Raw genomic sequence first — 13905 nt, 5'->3', positions numbered from 1 at the left:
CACTGTCCTGATTGATTGCAGAATGTCTTGTTGTTTAGTTGCGTTATATATCTCAGGCTAGGATTTGGACACTTTTACGGGATTTATGTAAGTGTGTGCAATACAATCTGATTCAGTTTAGTGCAATGGCCTCGGCACTGCTTATAGTTCTGCAATCGTCAAGAGGCAAAGCTTCCAAGAACTCAATTTTAGAGACATTCCCCTGGAAACTAATCCCGTCTCTCAGGGGTTCACCTCCCGCTGAAGTTGGTTTGAATGTTTTATTTGCAGCCGTCGCCCCCCTTTGTGTTAGAATCCTTCCAGGCGGTATTGTGTGACATCCTTTCTGTGCTCTCAGACTCTCACAAAAGTTTGGTTCTTTTTAAGCCTCCCTGAAAGTGAGCTAACCCTCTCTTTCCACCCAATAAATGGATAGAAATAGAGAGGTGGTGTAATCTGGTGGTGAGAAAGTACTTAGAAAAAACACACAAACACACACACAAGTCTCAGACTGAAAACATTCCCCTTTCCCTTGTATTCTGCTCTCTGGCTGAGTGGACATTCAGATGCAACCATGTGTGATTCTTGCGTGAGCACTTGTGCATTGCTGCATCCCTCCACTTCATGAAACAGGTGGCTAGCAAATATGTTGAGGCTATAATCCTAATTGAGTCACGTGTTTTGAATATGAGACCTGGGACAAAGAATAGATTCACTCGCTGTTGAAAATCTAGCTTATTCTGTTGTATATGCTCGGTAATAAAGATGTGTTCATACTACAGTGCAGCCGGCTTAGTCCGACCCCAGAGACAAAGTTGGCTGTTAGACATGTCGCTGTTGCTGCAGTGACGGTGAGGTGATGTAAGCGCCTGTCTTTAGCCGCGCTGCCTGAGGCGCCAGGCCAACCCGGCAGCTATTTACTACTCCGCTAACAACCACCTCGTGCTAGTTAGCAGTATAGCAGTCGGGCATCCCGGGTGATGGTTGGACTGCAGTTCATCCTAAATCTGGAAAGCTCAGATGTGGAAAAGCTTGTGGGGGTTATCGTGGCACCTATTCATCTTTGTAAGTGCTTTGTCATCAATTCATACGTGGAGAAGCGAATCAGTTGTAACAGGTTTACTATGCTCAAACTCTGCATATGTGACGTTTGCTAACAAGTAAAACTTTGCAAACTGTAAACGTTTGGCCAACTTTTCTTTGTCACCATATAGCCAAACTAATTCTGTCATGGAGACAGAGAGAAATACACCAGACTACGCCTCTCCCCTTCCACCGCCCACCTGTTGCACACGGACAAACAGTTGTACATTGCATTGTTACAAAGTGGAGGCCAACGGCTCCACCCCACTGGGCTGCAGCATGCTTTGTCTGGCAGGGCTGATCCACTTTAACAGAAGGTGATGCCTCCTCTCCTATGAATTGCATTCCTCTGATCTCACATCGGAATCGCAGGAGCTCGCTCAGATGGCTTCAATACGTCAGGATTCTCATCTCACTGTAGATTTAGTACTCTTGGCTCGGTGGTGCCCTTCCCTTTGCGTGGAATATCAATACAGGATATTCAATATCTGCTTCTTGACTGCCCTTGCTGAACATCTACTTATGGATGTTAGATTACTAGCTTACAGGTACCTGTTTATGATCAGATAAGTAAGGGTTTAGTTGTTATGTACTGTGTCTATACTATACATCTCAACTACACATGGTAGCTTACATCCGCTGCTGTTAAAGCAATAGATTAACATTATAATTAGAGTTTTTCCACTTCAAAAAAAACATTTGCTGGGTCCGAAATCGGTGATGGAAGTTGCTAACAAGCGAGCCATCTGGCTGCTGCCTCTATGTATGTGTTCATGTTTTACAAAGAGTTTAAGCTGAGCCTGGCCAATCACAGCAAATATATTACATCCACACAGGGTTAGTAGTATACAGCTGTTAAATAATAACAATAACAGTAATAATAATAATAATATATTCTTTGTTTTTAACACTTGGTACTCAGTGCTGGCTGATCAGTATAAATGGTATCAGAGCATCTCTAGTTAGAATATCAAATACATGGGTTATCGTATAAAAACAAAAAGTAATTATTGCAGGCACTATAGTTTCTGAGTGTATAGTTTCTGGCTGTGATACATTCCTTAGCAATCCATTTTACAGCACACTTCATTTGATTAACACAAAGAGATTATAAGTGAAGAGATTCACGTGGCAGGCACAGCAGCAGTAGAAACTGGCAAAGGGTCACGCAACCAGGCCTTTATTTAATTTTGTTCACATCTTTGGTGTTCCAGTGAGTATGAAACCCTCCTCCACAGCTCTAGCAGCTGAAACACACATGCCTGTGAAGCAGTGCTGCTGCAGCTCACGCTTAAGGGTGCATATTTATCACTCTTGAGCTGTCACACACACCAACTGTCACGGGTCAAAAATCCAGAAATGATAACACACACGCAAACAAAACACCCAGTGCGTATGAAATGTCCCTGATCAACAGAGGAGTGTGACTGTGTTTGTTTTGTCAAAAAAGAGAGGTAAAATGTAAATATGCCGTGGATCTAATGACGTTTGGTCATGAGGGACTTGGTCGGCTGTGTTGCCCTGCTGTTGATTAGAAGGTTAGAGGAGGTCTGGATACGTAAAACCTTGTATATGTGACACTATTAGAGGGGGTCAAGGTCAGGGATTTTAGATGGGGGGAAGAGGCAGAGAGGGTGGGTGTCAATCGGTCCTTACCTGGCGCAGCTCAACCCCTGACCTTTTTGACCCCCACCCACAGCCTCCTGTCACGCGCATGACACTCTTGTCTAAATGCAGATGCAGGGAGTGGCAGAGCACGGCTCGGCTTCAAGTGTTACACCAAGTGTTTTTGCCACAAGCTTGTCAATCTGTTTCATGTCTTTCTGCACCACTGGAATCCTGCACTGCGGTGCTGTGCATGCCATCACGATATTTCATGCTCCGTGCAAACAATACGTAGGTGCTCGACATATTTCAAGAGTGTGTGTTTAGACTGGCAGGACACCGTTGGAAAGACAGGCCTGAAATTAAGCAACGCCGTGCCAGAACAGGCCCACGACTTGAAGATGACGCTTTCTGTCTCTCACTGGGTTTGTTTCCGGAGAAGTCTTCTCACGATAACTCAGTTACTGGCATCAAGTGAGTGTTAGATACCATGGCAAATGGCCTTACCTCAGTCAGGCTAGATGAGAATTGAAGAGACAGTTCCCCAGATGTTTGGGTGAACTGTCGCTTTGAGTACAATTGGATGCAGGAGGTTTAGATTACTCTCCAGATCACAGAATGCACACCGTTTTCATAGGAGTGAGATTAAATGAGAGGAAGCGGTTGCATTGCCTATCTAAGTGTTTTCTGATTAAATTAAGTTGAACATTTAAAACAAAATACTTTTCAATTGTAAGTAGGTACAGTGAACACAACACTGAACAGTGTTCTGCATGCACAGATGGAACGGTCCATTAAGTACATGCAGAAGTTTGTCATGAAACACTTTTGGCAGATTCGTAGTATTCGCAGTATTTCAAATATTGCCCAGCTCTATTCATCCGTCCACTATGTAAAACATCACCCATTCTGGGTGGGGGAAAAAGTGCTGAAAATCCCCACACCACACACATGTTCTAACGTAACTGCAGCAGAGCTTGAACTGATAGAGGCATTGTTGCCCTCATGTATACTCATGACAAGTCGTGAGGATGGTTTTCACTGGTGTGCATTGCTGTCCATGACCGGTTCCTGAAAGCAGGAGCATGCTCTGCTTTAGAGGCATTAGGAGGGAAGGGGAATGTGGCGCTATGTTTGGAATCTGAGATGGGTCGACACGCCAGCCAGCACGTCTCTGGCCACCCCTAACACTTTTTACTCCCCCCACCCCCCACCCCCCCATCTCACTCTCCCGCCTCCCTTTCCCTGCCTTGATGTCATCACAGACCGTGTGAACTAAACTTCCTCCTGTTCCTCAACAGAACCGGTACATTGACAAACCTCTTCTGGAAAGACCTCGCTTCTGTTTTTAGCTGGTCTTGTTGGTGTGCCAGGCGCCCTCAACCTTGCTTTGCACATCCTGTTGCATGTGGGTGGAACTGTTTCTGATTAATTGCAAGACACACCCCACTCAAATTTGAGGCCAGAAAGAGGCATTGTAAGCTATTCTTGTTCTTACAGATTGTCATTGCTTTGCTCAATGACTACAGGGAATAAAGGGCAGTCAGAAAGCCTACTGTGGGCTCTTTGCTACCTATTATATTGTTGTGTTATGAGGGATTGTTGAGAAAAAAGGTTCTCCGGCTGACCTCTGAACCCTCTCACAATCAATCAACCCAATAGCTACTTGAACTTCAGGCCGATACGCTTCAGGGTTGGGGGGAGAAATCTGAAGAGAATTGTGGATCCATCTTGACACAGTCCATGACTCTTTACTTTGCTTTGAGCATTAGCATAGCTCCCTGCCTCATGCAAGGAGAGTCGGCAGCCTGAATGTTTCAAATGCCCGCTGTTTTTCTCTTTTTTTTCCATCAAGGCGTTGAGGGATGCTAGACAAGTGTGGGCCTGCCTTCATGGTCCCTCTCAAAGAGAAGACAGTCTGTAGAAATTATTCTTATGCAAAGTTTTCATTCATCACTTCAATCCCGAGGGCAGGTACCACATGCTTAGCATATATGCCTGCAGCATATTTGTTGCATTAGGACCCACGCCAGAACTAAAACTGCACAGAGATAAATTGTGTTTCTGCCTCATGGAAACAAGACAGGGGTGTGGTGGTCAGGTGTAGGGTTTTCTGGTGACACTGCAGGTGTCACATGCAGGTTGGTGTCAGGGTTTAAACAGGGTTTAAATTCCAAGCCACGCCAATGCCATGCCATGCCAGACCGTAACAAAGAGAGCTTTGACTATCACGAATTACCTTTCCATTGAACAATGTTCAATCAAGCTGAAGTCACCCGGTTTTAGGGCTTGATGAGGATGTTGATGAACTGCAAAGGAAACATGCTGCTCTGAGGCTGACAGAAAGCTCATTGTTGGCAGAAACAATCATTGGCATCATTTTCTGCCCTTGTATGGACCGCGTATTCTGATGACAGGCGGAGATAGGGAGTTCAGAGAACAGAGACGTGAATCATGTGGGCTTAGCTTATGTCTTTTCACTAACCTGGCTGCACCTGCGTCATTTTTATTGACTCCATGCTGACAAATGTTGGTGAATTGTTTGCACTTTGCTGTATGGCCACACGGTTACCTGCAGGAATAAAAGCTCAGAGCGGGAGGCCTCGGCCTTCATTCACTGTGATGGATACGTCCTCATTAGCTCCGTGGCGATCGAAGCTTATGTTGTGCTTTCACAAGAAAGGAAATATGAGTCAGAGACTGGAGGCTCACTTGACAGAGCAAGTTGAGCACAGGAAGCTACAACATAAGAGAAGTGTCTGCTTTTTGTTTAGCCTGTTCTTTGTGTTGTGCCTTTTAGCTCTTCCATGTGGCGTACATCCTCCTCAAGTTCGCTAATTCACCTCGGCCTGACCTCTGGGTGCTGGAGCGCTCTGTCGACAACGGGAGAACCTTCAAGCCCTGGCAGTATTTTGCACGTAAGATCCGGCGCGGTTGTCTTTTTGCAGTGTTTTTCGATTTGAATGTATTGTTATTTTGTACACATCAACACCACCTGCACGCTGTCTCATTAGTTGCACTATGAATACGATGTTGAGACATTACGATTGAATTTCTGTCTGGAGTTGTTGGTCAGATTATGGGCTGGAAATCGGAACACATGTAACCTGCCTAGCCCCCGACCGCCATTGATTTGTAAGTCAATCTAGTAAAAATGGATTATAAGTAGTATATAATGTGTAAATATTCTCATAAGAATGACTGTACATTTCCATAGTGAGCCCCACTTAAAGAAAGCCTTTAAACGTTTATTTTGTTTTACCTGGGAGCAGGGTTTCTCCTCAGATGGTGTGTTGGGAATACACAAAAAGAGATTAGAAAGTGATTCAAGAGAAGAACAGTGCAAAAACACGACAGCAGCAACCATTTATTAACATAATCCTGTCAATATCACCATAACACAGATACGGGGGATTAACTTGTCTTTATAATACACTGTTGTGAAATCAGAATTAGCAGATTTTGTTTGAAAATAGTGCTTTTTCATGGCAGACATGTTGACTATATATGGAAATGCACAGGTGTAACAAACAATGGCCCAATAATCCTTGCCAGAGCCCTGGAACTGGCACTGCTGAATGGAATGCAGACATTATTATCGTTAATAATAACATAACATAATAATAATACACCTGCGTCATTCCTGCCCTGACAAGCAAAAAAAAAAGAAAAAAAAAGAGGATAACATTCGTTTGCTAGCGCACATTTAATCCTGGCACACTGATCACCCTGCTTAAGAATTTAAGAAGTGTGTTTTGGTTGTGTGGAGTTAAAAAAAAAAGAAGGGAATCAGAACAACACAACATTATAACTTCAAATGAATTCCAGGCTTGAATCTTTTATGCTTTGGGGGGGGGGGGGGGGGGGGGAGATTTTGTGTAGAAAGTAGCAAGTGGTGGCATGCAGAACATGTTAAACTTAACTACCTGGCCTGTAATGTCATACCATTTCTAAAGTACCTCAACTTCATGCCCGAATACATGCTTTTGGTTTGCTGAGTCAGCACATCTGAGCTACGATGTCTAATATCTGGGAGGCAGCTGTGCACACAGATTGCCAGAAGACACAGCTGTTACTCATCAGATTGACAATTTGTCTTTGAGTTTCTCTTTGCCATAATTTTCTCTTGATCCAAGATTGTGTTGCACAGACAACACTCATGATTCATTCACTTTATTTTCAGCTGTATTGCTTTTGAAGGCTTTATTGTTTTTTTTTGTTCCATGGCTTTTCATAAAGACATTTCTTTTGGCAGATTCAAAGCGCGAATGCCTTGAAATATTTGGAAAGCAGCCCAATGCTCGTGTAGTACACGACGATGACCAGCTCTGCACCACAGAATACTCACGGATCGTCCCCTTGGAGAACGGAGAGGTAGAATATCACATTCAAAATTGCTACATCTTACGCGGTATCAAAAACAATCCCGTGAAATAAGTGCATTTGCGTCGTCCAGATTGTGGTGTCTCTGGTCAACGGTCGCCCGGGGTCCAAAAACTTCACCTACTCGCCGGTTCTGCAAGACTTCACGAAGGCCACCAACATCCGCCTGCGCTTCCTCCGCACCAGCACCCTGTTGGGCCACCTGATCTCCAAGGCCCAGAGAGACCCCACCGTCACACGCAGGGTGAGGCACACACTGTACGACCTCACACACAGGTGTCATGCTGGCAGACTCTTGTTTCCCATTTGGGAAAGCCACATTTACAACTCAGCAGCACCTACCCTCCAGCTTTCTTTTTACATTCATCCTCGTCAAGTCCTCATGGCAGAGCGGTCTGTCCAGTCACCACGGTAACTCCTCTTCTAGAGGCCGCAAGGATTGGCTTGGACAGATCCACCAGGCTGCAGGTGCACAGTATGGCACTTCTCCTTACAGCGTGAGAATACTGTCGCGTCAGCTTAATGAGGCTGAAGTTTAGGTTTCTGGAAGACTTCCAGAAATGTATCCTCAAGATTGATGTCCAAAACGGCTCATTCATTTGTCTTCAATACACACGCTCAGAATAAATCAATGATGTCAGCTGTTGATTCTTATCTTATCTCTTTTTTTTATAATGCACTGATTCACCCCATAAAACTGGCCTTAGCTCATGGTTTCAACAGTCAGCATGTGTGACTCACTTTTTCTGGTGTGGGTGATGTTGCTGAAAGCGTAGCGATAACATGTTCCCTATTGGTTGGCAGTATTACTACAGTATCAAAGATATCAGCATCGGTGGACGCTGCGTTTGTCATGGACATGCACAGGTGTGCGCTGGGGGGCGTTACCCGGACAACCCAAACAGGTTAGTAATGCTTTTCATCTTAATGCTATAAACATGTGACACAATACTTTTGTGTGGAAACGTCTGGTTGAATTTTCATCACTCATTCTGAACCGGTGCGTTATGAACGTTTCAAATGTCAATTTAGAAGTAAAACATCAACCAGTAAATCCATTCCATTTGTTTATTCATTAACTGAGCTGAATAGTCTTTTCGTACAATGGCCTCCTGTATAAACAGTGTACTGAGATGACGAAGGCTGAAAACGTAGAGGCAAAGACCACAGGGATGCTGCTAATCTAGTGATTTGACTGATAGGGAATTGTTTTTGAGGAAGAACAATGACCTCATATGTTTGTACATTGATATCACCATTGTAAAGGGCAGCAACACGTCTTAGTCACTCTGTATACTGGCTGTGATATGTGATAAATTGCTGCTTTGAACCACTGCTGGCTTTTGTATTCTGAACAGCGAAACAACAGAACAACATGGCATTCATTATGTTTTATTGTTTGCTCTCAGCTATGGCATTTCAAATGAATGTTCCCATTTGGCGCAAAGCTGCTTCTCTCAATATATTCATATTGAAAATGGATCAAATAACTATGTATAATGTGAAAAGTGTTCCTCGGAGTGATGAACACACAGATAATTGTCACCTGACTCGGCACTCTACCGGGAATATGTTATCGTCTTTCAGCTCATTGTGTTGGTTTACGGCTCCCAGCTTTACTTTTCTGGTTCTGTCTCACTGTTTTCTGAAAAAAAGCTCTAATACGCGGTTTGATCAGCACCGAATGCCAGAGAGATGAAGTTAGCACGAGCTACCGAGCAGCCAAAGATTCAGATATTTACCTTTAGTTAAAAGCAGAGGACATTTTGGAGTTACGTTCATCAGATTATTTAAAACATGACTGCTCATGTTGTTGTGTCTGCTGTTTGAAATAGATAGCCGTTTGCCAAAACAACAACAACTAATAATATTAATAATAAACCACAACAATTGTAATCAAAGTATTTAAAGAGCAGTATACCAAATTTAAATAATAAAACCTATAAAATAGAATAAAGTGGAATCTGATTTGGCTCAGGCTAATAAGGTAATAATATGTTAGTGCTGTGTTTAAAGTTTGTTCTGCTGCCCCCAAGCGGTTGAACAAATACATTATCCGAAGAAAGAACGTTTCTGAGGTTTTGTGCTTGCGAATGAAAATCCATGCGTCACTAAATCCAGGTGTCTCCCCTCCTGTCTGCAGACTCCAGTGTGAGTGCCAGCACAACACCTGCGGTGAGTCATGTGACCGCTGCTGCCCAGGCTTCAACCACAGGCAATGGCGTGTCGCCACCGCCGACAGCCCCAACGAGTGTCATCGTAAGTGTGCATGTACAACAGTTTAGTCAATGCGTAAGCAAAACTCTGCTGCTCCCCACGCTGCTGGCATCTTGAATTACGGCCCCCAGAGCGCACTGAAGTGTCCTCTTGCCTAGTTAAGCCCTGTTGTGGATGTCCTGTTATGGTGTTGTAGAGAGCCTGAGTGAAGAGTTGAGGGAACATTCCTCAAATGGTATGTATGATGAACACCACAAGGCACAACTAGCTCCAGGATAACAGCTTTTTTTATCGTCAGCTCGGGGCCGCCCCGGCCTACCAGAGAGTCCGCCACGCCAGCTTATTGGCGAGCCATCCAGTCAGCCAGGAGAGCCCGTGTCAGCTGGAATCTAATTGCTTTGGACTGTTGACAAGTTTTTTCCCTTCATGAAAAATTACCTTGTAGCCACCACTAAAGAGAGAGAAAGATGAATCAGACTCTATAATCAGTGCACTCTTGCAGTGAAAATGCACCCTCACCATTCATAAACATTAATGAGACACAGGGGTGGGATACAGGAAGAGGATGGGCCTTCTTCTTTAATTTGGATTTAATAGTTTCTCCTCATACTTAACAGCCAGAATTAAAACTCCTTTTTGGAGAATGAGTAGCTTAAGGTGCTCAAATGCAGACGGGGGAGTGAGAGGTTATTTGATGAGGCATATAGAATAATTGTGTGTGTGTGTGTGTGTGTGTCTGTCTTTCTCGGGGGGTTTCCTCCTTAGCCTGCCAGTGTTTCTCCCATGCCTTTGACTGTTATTACGACCCAGAGGTGGAAAAGAGGAGAGCAAGTTTAGACACCTTCGGAAGGTACGACGGAGGTGGAGTGTGCATCAACTGTCAGGTATGAAATGCATGTCAAGTCTAAACTGATTCCTGCGTGTGCATGTGTGTGGTGGTTGTAAGGGAATCACACAAATACATACAAAATGTCTGCGTTGTCTGTGTCGTCATTTGCATTTGATTTGCACCATTTTTGGTTTGTGCTGCCACACACATTACACGTTACCACACTTTGCTCTTATATTCCAAGAAATATCTTTGTGTCTTATTTTCTTTAGGCAAAATAAAGTTCATTGAGGCTTACATGATATCCATCTGGAATATGATATCAGATGCAGAGTGTGTAATAAAACTATTGTGTCCCGTCAAGTGTGCATTTTAAACCAGAGATTCTACTCTTTTTATTCTTCCTGTCCAATTATGTATAAGTTGTGTCTCACACATTGTGTGTTCGTCTTAAGCAAAACACTGCTGGAGTGAACTGTGAGCGATGCCTTGAGGGTTTCTACAGACCTTATGGAGTCCCTCCTGACTCTCCCACTGGATGCATACGTGAGTTGCATTTTCTGTGTACGCCCCTTTTGATGTTATTTGACATTGCATTGCCAGATTGTCAATTCAACTTATTTGAGTCCTTCATTTTTTTTTTTTTTATTGATTTTGCTAGTTTATTTGAAGATATGGATTCAAATGGTTGTTGCGTGTGCGAGTGCTACGATCTGTTTTGATTTTGTATCTCTAGACATATGGACATGGAAATGATTATTACGAGAGTAATAATTCTTCAGGAACCAGTTCAAATTAGTTTCTGCAACTGCTTTAATTAATATTACAAAAGCACAAATATAACTTGTCAAATGTCCAGGCTGCAGCTGTAGATTTGCTTGGGAACTAAATCATGCCTCACCGGGTATGTATTTGACAATGAATATCAAACAAGCGAAGCCAAAACAGAGTTATAGTCAAAGAGAGGCGTGTTGTTTGAGACAGACACAAATGGCACCACTGGCAACAGCGCTTATTGCTAAACTGGGCTCCGCTCTTGTTTACATTACTTTAATGGTCCATCGGTTCTTCATAAATAGCTGCCAGTTGTGTTTGCACATTAAAAAGTAGTAGAATTAAATTGGTTGCCCTTAGCGCTTTGTAAAGTAAACCATAAAACCCACAAGCTCAATCAAGACATCTTCGCAGAGGAAGGCGTTCGTTTGGCTAAAGTCGACTCAGGAAAGGTTCACTAATCCTTATTTGCTTCTGAGATCTCTCATTTTTTATTCTACTTTTACATATTTGTTGCATTGTGACGCCACACAGTAGTTCCCAGAAAATATTATTATTAAAACAGCCAAGCTACAAATCTTTTAGGTTTTTAAAATGACCACTCAGTCTCACTGACCGAGAATTAAACGTTTATTCCCGAGGAAATAGAAAAAGTAGATCAGTAATGCTGTTTTCCGTTAAATGTATGTTATGTAACTTTAAAAACAATTACAGACAACTCTTTTTAGGTGGCGGGAGTGAAAAAAAGTCATCCTCAACATGCTGTTGTGGTACGGTTTCAAAATGGCGAAGACAGTTGGAGAACAAATAGATACAAAGTCGGATGTAGGCTCTAGAGGATTTCTTCTCTTGGTGACCGTCATGTTTTTCCCAGATGGCGTACAGATTAATAGGCTTTCTGTTACTAAATGGCATGAAAAATAGTGCACAATGTATCCGAAAATGGGAACAGCAGCTGATCGTTAACATCCGATTCCACCCTTGTTGTCCACTGCACATTTGTCAGTAAATGTTAATTGAAAAAACAAAAACAACATGTGTCCCCACCAGCCTGCCGGTGTGACGAAAGGACTTCAGCCGGCTGTGAGATGGAGTCTGGGAGGTGTATCTGCAAGCCACAATTTGCTGGAGAATACTGTGATCACTGTGCTGACGGATACTATTACTACCCTCAGTGCATTCGTAAGTCTTTTGTTGTTGTTGTTTGTTTTTCTCTTATCACATTCTGGATACAACCTTTTGTGTTTCAGTCAGTTTTCCCCTTGAGGGACTACAGTATGCCTTTAATGCAGGAGAATGTATGCACATGCTGTAGTATTTTTCATCTAAGCAAGTATACTCAGATATTAGACACACAAAAGAGAGTTTCCCCATCTTATCTTAGTCTGATCTGGCTACAGACTCAAGAGTCTGCCAGGGCGGAGAGATAAGCCCCCCAGTCTTTCATCTTTATGAGTACTTCTGATTTTTTTTCTTACCGTCTTTGACTGACAAAAGTATTTTTTAATGTCTGTACACTGCCCTGCAGCATATATATATATATATATATATATATATATATATATATATATATATATATATATATATTTGTCTTATGTTATATGAACGTGTAATAGATCGTAGAAAAGTCTGACTGCATTTTATGAACAATAGATAGATTTATTGGCAGAAGTTTTTATTAATACTGGGTCCCTCACCACCAGACTAGAAGCACGGATGAACTAGTCTAAACACGCGGACGCAGTCATTAGCAGGCTGTCTGGGTTTCAAGAGATTCCTCTCTGCTCTTTTGTGTCACGATATGACATTTCTACAACTTGTTTGTGTGATACAGGGAACAGAGTTGAAGGAATGTTTTGACCCTTTTTTTTAAAATACCATTTGACATGTTGAAAGCATGTTAATGAGTCAGTGTAAAATACAATATGTAAACATGGCAGTGCTAGCCAGAATGGACATTTACATCCATGGTAAGAAAAATAGAAACATTACACGTTGGGAAATACCCTTATTTACATTTTTATATATATATATACTTATCCCAACATGTTGAACTATTCCTTTAACGATGTTTACCTCCAACTGGATTGCGGTTTCTTGGTAGGCTTTTTTTTTACGAGACTTTTTCATGAAAGCATTTCTCTGGTGTGATGAATAAAGTTGGCGCTCTGGGTTTTACTTGACTTCACAGTTTCCCACCGGTGGAGGTCTTAATTCTTTGTATTTCCTTTCCAATCAGGATATCCCGTATACCAGACGACCACCCAATCCCCTGCAGGACCCATTGTGGGTAAGCTTAATCAACAAGACTTTGTGGTGTCTCGTACCACACTTTAGTTTGAGGGATGTCTTTACTGTTGATCCCCTTCCTTTCTCTCTGTATAGGGCCCACCGCTTGCCCTCCTGGTTATTTCGGCTCACCCAGCTGTCAGCGTGAGTGGGATTATACCTGATATGCTGCGCTGCTATAGAGGTTTAAGTACGGCTGTGCTGTGATAATTGCTTTTTTTTGTTGCTTCTTCTCATTTGTATTCACTGTATCTAAAAAAAGAAGAAGAAAAGAGAACAACTGAAACTGTATCCTCTTGTAGAGCTTTTTAACAGGGCAGTCCTTTACTTTTTTTGACACCCGAGTCCATTTATTTAAAGGCTGCGCAGGTTGTTTAAAAGGGCTTTAGAGGACCAATGTAAGGCTCCACTGGTTTCCGGCAGAGTTAAATGTTGGGAACATGTGGCAGAGGTCAGTCAAGAAAGGCTTGATGTACATAGGCTAAAGGTCATTTTATGACAACAGAACTGGGATTGGGTTTAATGGGACGGTTGAAATACTTGTATGACATATTGTTAGAATGATTCTTTGCTGCTCAGTGGCAACACGTGATGGTCCTAAATGATCATGCCGTCCTTTCTTGACAGCAATAGTCAGTTGGGACTGTGAGAACTAACCAGTCTATTATTAGTTATGTCCCCTGTTCCAAATTCCCATTTCTGGGAAACCCATTATTAGAAATATGGCATTTCTTTTCAAACAAAGA

The 13905-nt window shown here is 42.7% G+C and overlaps 1 protein-coding gene across 1 annotated transcript in view; it reads left to right on the top strand.

Moving 5' to 3' along the window:
* The window catches only part of LOC117746094 (laminin subunit alpha-3-like), a 50741-nt gene that overhangs the window by 3926 nt on the left and 32910 nt on the right, over positions 1-13905 (top strand). Inside the window, exons 3-12 of the mRNA XM_034554934.1 lie at positions 5468-5585; positions 6923-7041; positions 7124-7294; positions 7855-7955; positions 9194-9309; positions 10033-10151; positions 10552-10642; positions 11921-12052; positions 13110-13160; positions 13256-13303. Of these exons, the coding sequence (XP_034410825.1) occupies positions 5468-5585; positions 6923-7041; positions 7124-7294; positions 7855-7955; positions 9194-9309; positions 10033-10151; positions 10552-10642; positions 11921-12052; positions 13110-13160; positions 13256-13303 (1066 nt within the window). The remainder of the gene's footprint in view (positions 1-5467; positions 5586-6922; positions 7042-7123; positions 7295-7854; positions 7956-9193; positions 9310-10032; positions 10152-10551; positions 10643-11920; positions 12053-13109; positions 13161-13255; positions 13304-13905) is intronic.

The sequence above is a fragment of the Cyclopterus lumpus genome, chromosome 17, assembly GCF_009769545.1.
Source record: "Cyclopterus lumpus isolate fCycLum1 chromosome 17, fCycLum1.pri, whole genome shotgun sequence".
In the NCBI taxonomy this organism is placed as follows: Eukaryota; Metazoa; Chordata; class Actinopteri; order Perciformes; family Cyclopteridae; genus Cyclopterus; species Cyclopterus lumpus.
Note: the sequence above shows the minus strand (reverse complement) of the source record. Positions and strands in the feature narration are given on the sequence as shown.